At 41.9% G+C, this 7,869-nt stretch overlaps 1 protein-coding gene across 6 annotated transcripts in view; it reads left to right on the top strand.

The window, feature by feature from the left end:
* Positions 1–7: 7 nt before the first annotated feature.
* The window catches only part of FBH1 (F-box DNA helicase 1), a 35,132-nt gene continuing 27,270 nt past the window's right edge, over positions 8–7,869 (top strand). For 2 of the 6 annotated variants that reach the window (XR_012051890.1, XM_072918289.1), the window contains exons 1-4: positions 1,644–2,177; positions 4,701–4,861; positions 5,470–5,987; positions 7,577–7,707. Coding sequence is in view for 4 of the 6 variants with exons in the window: in XM_072918289.1 (XP_072774390.1) it covers positions 2,083–2,177; positions 4,701–4,861; positions 5,470–5,987; positions 7,577–7,707 (905 nt within the window). In the remaining 2 variants the exon portion in view is untranslated. Of the gene's footprint in view, positions 93–175; positions 198–1,637; positions 2,178–4,700; positions 4,862–5,469; positions 5,988–7,576; positions 7,708–7,869 lie in introns of those variants that run through there. The other 4 variants (XM_041720851.2, XM_041720858.2, XR_012051893.1 and 1 more) reach the window with 4 other exon arrangements.

Here is a 7,869-nt window from a genome sequence, read left to right as displayed (position 1 = left end):
ACGGAAGTTCCGGACGCTGCTCTGGCTTCTGATTGGACAGCGGGGAGGGGGCGGGGCCGGAGGAGTGCGCGGGCCGCGCGCGCCGGGAGCGGGTGAGGCTGGGGGAGGAGGGCGCGACCATTTGTGGGCAACGTGGGGGGGGCCGGGAAGGAATTTCCTTGGAAATGAGGTTTCTTTGGGAATGTGGAGGCCCTTAGGTATCCTTGGGATTGAGGGATTAGCCCTTGGCAAAAGCGCGGGATTGATATTCAAAGCGCTTTTGGCACTGCAGGGAACCTTTGGCTTTGAGGGGAGCTCGGGAGCGGAGGCTCCTTTGGCATTGGGGCGCCGTTGGAAATGAGGGAATCCTTGGAATTTTAGGGTTTGCCTAAGGGGTAACGGGGTGGGGGAGTGAGCAGGGAGGATCTTGGCTGAGGAGGGGTTAAAAGGCAATTCCTTGGGAATCCTTGGAATTGGGGGGTTGGCAGTGAGGGGACCCTTGGCAGTGAGGGGGCTTTGGGAATGGGGGAATCCTTGGAATTGGGGGTTTGGCACTGAGGGGGCTTTGGGAATGGGGCAAACCTTGGGATTTGAGGGGACCCTTGGGAATGAGGGAATCCTTGGAATTGGGGCATTGACAGTGAGGGGACCCTTGGCAGTGAAGGGGACCCTTGGGAATGGGGGAATCCTTGGAATTTTAGGGTTTTCCAAAGGGGTAACACGTGGTAACGGGGTGGGGGAGTGAGCAGGGAGGATCTTGGCTGAGAAGGGGTTAAAAGGGAATTCCTTGGGAATGAGGGAATCCTTGGAATTGGGGGTTTGGCACTGAGGGGCCTTTGGGAATGGGGCAAACCTTGGGATTTGAGGGGACCCTTGGGAATGAGGGAATCCTTGGAATTGGGGCATTGACACTGAGGAGACCCTTGGCAGTGAAGGGGACCCTTGGGAATGGGGGAATCCTTGGAATTGGGGGATTGGCACTGAGGGGCCTTTGGGAATGGGGGAATCCTTGGGATTTGAGGGGACCCTTGGGAATGGAGGAATCCTTGGAATTTTAGGGTTTTCCAAAGGGGTAACACATGGTAATGGGGTTGGGGGAGTGAGCAGGGAGGATCTTGGCTGAGGAGGGGTTAAAAGGAAATTCCTTGGGAATGAGGGAATCCTTGGAAATGGGGGGTTGGCAGTGAGGAGACCCTTGGCAGTGAAGGGGACCCTTAGGAATGGGGGAATCCTTGGAATTTTAGGGTTTGCCCAGGGGGAATGGGGTGTGGGAGTGAGCAGGGAGGATCTTGGCTGAGGAGGGGTTAAAATGCAATTCCTAGGGAATGAGGGAATCCTTGGAATTGGGAGGTTGGCAGTGAGGGGGCTTTGGGAATGGGGGAATCCTTGGAATTGGGGGATTGGCACTGAGGGGCCTTTGGGAATGGGGGAATCCTTGGAATTGAGGGATTGGCACTGAGGGAACCCTTGCATTGAGGGCGCCTTGGGAATGGGGCAATCCTTGGAATTTGAGGGGACCCTTGGGAATGCGGGAATCCTTGGAATTTTAGGGTTTTCCAAAGGGGTAACACGTTGTAACGGGGTGGGGGAGTGAGCAGGGAGGATCTTGGCTGAGAAGGGGTTAAAAGGGAATTCCTTGGGAATGAGGGAATCCTTGGAAATGGGGGGTTGTCACTGAGGGGGCTTTGGGAATGGGAGGACCTCTGGATGGGGTGGTGCATCCATGTGGGAAAAGGCTTTGGAAAGGAGGTTCTGGGGGGAAAACGGGGAGCAGCTCCAGCATTCTCCCAAATATTTCTCCTCCCTCTGGAGCTTCCCCCTCCAGCCTCTGATCCTTTGATTTCCCAGCTGGAATCTCTCCTGGCTGACCTTGGAAGCCACATGGGGAAATCTTGGGAAAACGGGGAAAAATAAGGATGGAGGTGAAGGCTGAGCGAGAAATTCCATTTATTATGTAGAATCCTGTGATGATTTTGGTTGGAAAAAATCATTAAATCGTCAAATCCAGCCCCAAATTCCCTCAGCACATTCCTAAAAGCTACGGGAGTTTCTTGGTTTGGGATTTTTCCCTTTTATTTGCCTCATTTCCCATATTTTGAGGAAATGGGGATGTTGGAAAACAGCCTCCCCATGGAGCTGAGTGGTTTTAACTCTGCTAGCTGCAAAGGAGGAAGCAGCACATCCATAAAATCATCCAGGTTAGGGAAAAAAAACCCTAAAATCATCCAATCCAAATATTATCCCAAGGAATAACCAGGCTGATTCTTGGATCCTGCCCTAAAAGGAAAATTCAGCATTTTTTGGGGTTGCTGCAGACATGTTAAAGAGAAATAAATAAATTAAAGGAAGCAAAAGTGAAACTGCTGGTGCTGGCAGGAGGGAGCTCAGCCGTTCCTGCTGGATTTGGGTTCTTTTGTGGAAAAAATTGAATTTTCTGGAGTTTTTCTGTGGGCAGAAGAGAGGAGTTTGTGCCTATTCCAAGTAAGGTTTGGTTGTTTTCTGGGAATAATTCCCAGGATGATTTTTTTAAACTGCAAATGGGGTAAATTTCCTCTGCTAAAGGATGAATCCAGCTTGGAAAGGCTCAGTTTGGGTGGTTGAAATTTGGATCCAGGGTGTTAAGAGCAAGGCTTGTTCTTTAAAATTTTTAAGAGTTTAATAAGGGATAAAAGGATTCCATAAATTCTATGAAAAAGAGTTTTCGTCACCAATTTCCTCTCTGGGAAATCAAGTTTGTAATTTCATTTAGTTTCATTTCATTTTTTAAATTTCATTTTTATTTTTATTTTATTTTGGTTTATTTTATTTTGTTTCTTCTATATATATATATATAGTGCAAATTGCCAAAAACACACCATTAGCTTAAAATAATTTTCTTCTATATTTTTTATTACATTGGTTAAATGCATATTTCTGAGGATTATATATATTTCAATATGATATATATTATATATAGTTACTTAAATAAAAGCATCCAAGTTAATTCTTTTAATTTAATTAAAATTTGAATTTTATTTAAATTTAATTACATAGTTCCTATTTTAATATTATGTGAAAACCTAAACTATAACATGTTTATTTGATTACTATTAATATAAGCTAAATGTGTATAACAGCTGACAGATTCTATCTAAAAAGTAAATAAGAGGGATTAAAATCATATTATATTAAAACTGTTGTGCTTAATAATAACTTGTAAAAGCCAATACATAAATGTGGAAGTCAATAACTATATTATAATATTATTATATTGTATTTAGACAATATATATTATTATATAAATTATTACATATTCTATAAGCTTGTATTATTATAATTCTATATTATGTTATATCATGTGATATGATATGACATTATATTATATTACTGTAATGTATTCTAATACAATAATATTATACAGATAATATTCTATAATATAATCATATATAATTATACTTTGAAAATAAAATATAATAATATAATACTATTATAATTATTTAAAAATATAACTATGTTTTTTATTATTACTAATCTTATACTAATATTATTCTAGTGCAATATAATTTAAATGCTATAATAATTATATAATAATAGTATGATATTTCTAGTATAATAAATTATACTTTATATTATATTACATTATATTTATAATATATAATATATGTAATACAATATATAATATATATAATACAATATAAATACAATGTAATATAATATAATACAGTATCATATAATGTAATATAATTAATATAATATAATGTAATATAATATAGCATAATATAATATTGTAAAATACAATAAATATAATGTAATATAATGTAATATAATGTAATATAACAAAAATATATTATTTATATAATGTATTATATTCTATTAAGGAAGCAAAATGAGGTTCTTGTGGGAAAATGGGGATATAATATATAATAATAGAACAATATAAATATAAATAATATAATATATAATATAAATACCATATTATTTATATAATTTATTATTTATATTACATTACATTATATTACATTTCATTACATTACATTATATTACATTTCATTACATTACATTTCATTATATTGCCTTATATTACATTATATTGCATTATATTACATTATATTGCATTATATTGCATTACATTACATGACTTTATATTACATTATATTACATTACATTATATTGCATTACATTACATTATATTACATTACATTACATTACATTACATTACATTGCATTATATTGCATTATATTGCATTATATTGCATTATATTACATTATATTACATTATATTGCATTACATTACATGACTTTATATTACATTGCATTACATTGCATTACATTGCATTACATTGCATTACATTGCATTATATTGCATTACATTACATGACTTTATATTACATTATATTACATTATATTACATTATATTGCATTGCATTACATTATATTACATTGCATTACATTATATTACATTATAGTACATTGCATTACATTGCATTACATTGCATTACATTACATTACATTATATTACATTATATTACATTATATTATATTAACTATTTTATAATTTATAGTTAATATACAATTTATATAACTTATAACAAGGGCCACCCCCAGCTTGTGTGGGAATTCCATCCCAGCCAGGAATTCCCCCCCCAGTTCCAGAGTGCTCTCAGGAGCACTCCTTACTGCGGCCGGTCGCAATTCCTGCAGGACTCAGCGTTCCGAGTGTCCCTTTGCTGTGCCCCGTGCAGGATGCGGCGCTGCCGGCGGCTCTGTGCCCCCGAGTGCGCGGCGCTGGCACAGAGCCCCACGGGCTCAGCCCCACTGCGGCAGCCCCTGGGCCTGGGGAGCGCAGCAGGAGTGAGGAACCGCGGCCTTCATCCCACCCCCGGCACACGGAGACATCCCACAGGTACTGCTGGGAGAGATGGGAATGTGCCCCTGGAGAAGGGAAGGATCCAGGGAGAGCTTCCAGCACATTCCAGGCCCTAAAGGGGCTCCAGGAGAGCTGCAGAGGGACTGGGGACAAGGCCTGCAGGGACAGGACACAGGGAATGGCTCCCACTGCCAGAGGGCAGGGTTAGGGTTATTTTAATTTTCTTTTTTCAATGATTTTTTTAGAAATTTTTTTATTTTTCTTTTTTATTAATTGATTTTTATTTGGCTTTATTTATATCTGATTTTAATTTAGTTGTTTTTTTTTGTATTTCCTTTCCCTTTCCCTTTCCCTTTCCCTTTCCCTTTCCCTTTCCCTTTCCCCTTCCCCTTCCCTTCCCCTTTTGTTTCATTTCCCAAATCCTGCTGCCTCCACACCTGTGCCTGAGCAGAAACCCAAAAAAACCCACCCAGAATTACTCCTGAAAAAGTGGGATCCAGACCCATTTCCCTGGGAATTCTCCCTGTGCCTGGCTCCCTTCCCAGACAACATTCCCTGCCTAGCCTGACCATGCCCCAAACCCCAAATTCTCCCTCATTCCCTGATTTCCGTGGAATTAATTCCCTCTTTTCTGCTTTGTGCAGCACCAGGCAGGCCGAGGAAGATCCAGGATTTCTTCAGGGTGAAGGCAAAGCCGCCAGCGGGAGCTGCTGGTGCACAGAGCCGTGGGATGAAGGAAAAGCCACTGGATCCCTTTTCCCCTGGAACTCCCCGTGGGATGAAGGCAGAGCCGCTGGATCCCTTTCCTCCTGCTCCTCCCTCTCCCTTCAGCAGCCCCTCCCTTTCCCTGCCACCTCCCAGGGCACATCCCAGGAAAAGAGCGATTCCCAAGGCAGAGCAGCATCTCTGGGAGGAACCCAAGGAGAAGATTCCAGAGCTCAGCGGGATCCAGCAGGAATGGCAAGAGCTGGAAGTGGAGCCCCTTCCCGATTCCCACTACGGGCTCCTGGGCACTCGGAGCTGGCAAGTTCCTCAGGGATCTATGGATGATCTTCCTCCTGAAATCCTCAGGAATATTTTTGCTTTCCTGCCAGTGCTGGATCTGTACCAGAGTCTCAGCCTGGTGTGTCGCTGCTGGAGGGAGATAATCCGGGATCCACAGGTAAGGAACGCCCTGGGATCATCCCATGGGATCATCCATGCCTCCCTTTGTTCCTTTAAATCCCATCATTCTTCCCATGGGATCATCCATGCCTCCCTTTGTTCCTTTAAATCCCATCATTCTTCCCATGGGATCATCCATGCCTCCCTTTGTTCCTTTAAATCCCATCATTCTTCCCACAATCCATGAAGTTTTAGGTTTCCTGCCATTATTTTGGACCAAAAGTTGCTGCCCTATAGTCAAAATCTGAGATCTGTGAGTAAGGAGGGCTCTGGGATGATCCCATGGGATTGTCCAGGCCTCCCTTTGTTCCTTTAAATCCCATCATTCTTCCCACGGGATCATCCATGCTCTGCCTGCCTCTGTTTATTCCTGTAAATCCCATAATTCTTTCCATAATCCATGAATTTTTAGGTCTCCTGCCCTTTTTTCTTTGGTCTTCTGGACCAAAAGATCCAAGATCCATGGGTAAGAAACGCTCTGGGGTGATCCCATGGGATCATCCATGCCTCCCTTTCTTCCTGTAAATCCCATCATTTTTCCCACAATCCATGAATTTTTAGGTCTTCTGCCATTTAATTTTGGTCTTCCAGACCAAAAGTTTCTGCCCTATATCCAAAATCCATGTTGGAGCAACATTCCTTCCCATCCATGGAAAAAAAAATGGAATTTTCCATAAAGTCCCCCTTGCTCAGTTTTCCCTGGAGCCTTTTTTCCTGACAGGAATTATCCAGGGAATTCCTGCAGTGTCCCCAAGCCTCTGGGTGTGTTTGTGGTGTCTTTTGTCACCAAATGGATTTGGAGGAAAACCCTGGAGCTCTGTTTTGATGGACTTTGGTTCCTTTGGAATCAAGGCAAATAGCTGGAAGGAGTGATCCCTAAATCCCACAAAAAGTGGCTTGGGAACAGCCAGCACCTCTGAAAGTCACTCACCACTCCCAAAAATCCAGCCCTGTTTGCAGGCTTTTGAGTTTTTTCCCTCTTTTTTTCCCTCTCTCTTCTTTTTTCCTTTCCCTCTTCTTTTTTCCTTTCCCTCTTCTTTTTTCCTTTCCCTCTTCTTTTTTCCTTTCCCTCTTCTTTTTTCCTTTCCCTCTTCTTTTTTCCTTTCCCTCTTCTTTTTTCCTTTCCCTCTTCTTTTTTCCTTTCCCTCTTCTTTTTTCCTTTCCCTCTTCTTTTTTCCTTTCCCTCTTCTTTTTTCCTTTCCCTCTTTTTTTTTCTTCCCTCTTTTTTTTTCTCCTTCTCTCTTTTCTCCCCCCCTCTCTTTTTTTCCCTCCCTCTTCTTTTTTTCCCTCCCTCTTTTCTCCCTCTCTCTTCTTTTTCCCTCTCCCTCTTTTTTCCCTTCTTTTTTTTTCCTCTCTCTTTTTTCCTCTCTCATTTTTTCTCCTTCTCTCTTTTATCTCCCCTTTCTCTTTTTTTCCCCTCCCTTTCCCCCCCATTTTCTCCCCTTTCCTTCCCCATCTCCCTTTCCCATCCAGCTCCTTTTTGAACCCCAGGACTTTTGGGAGCTCCCTGACTTGTCCCTTTCCCCCTGGAATGCCCTTTTGGAATGCCATGAGGTGAAACCTGCTGCTTTGTGCTTCCCATTCCAGTTTATCCCTTGGAAAAAGCTCTACCACCAGTACCTGAAGAAGGAGGACTCAGCCCTGCGGAGAGTTGAGCAGATCCTGCAGGAATTTTCCATAACCAAGGAGCAGCAGGGATGTGTGCTGGGGCTGGTCAGGTGAGTCCAGTTTGCACCTGCAGATCCTCAGATTTTCCTTGCTTTGGGATTTCTTCTCTTGGATCCTGGGAATTGCCAGTTTTGTCTTCTAAACAGGTGGGAGATGTGCAGGAAAATGGGGAGGAGAAGTGATTTTAATAGGAAAAAAACCACTAAAAAGAG

This window comes from Taeniopygia guttata, chromosome 1A, assembly GCF_048771995.1.
Source record: "Taeniopygia guttata chromosome 1A, bTaeGut7.mat, whole genome shotgun sequence".
NCBI classification, from domain to species: Eukaryota; Metazoa; Chordata; class Aves; order Passeriformes; family Estrildidae; genus Taeniopygia; species Taeniopygia guttata.
Note: the sequence above shows the minus strand (reverse complement) of the source record. Positions and strands in the feature narration are given on the sequence as shown.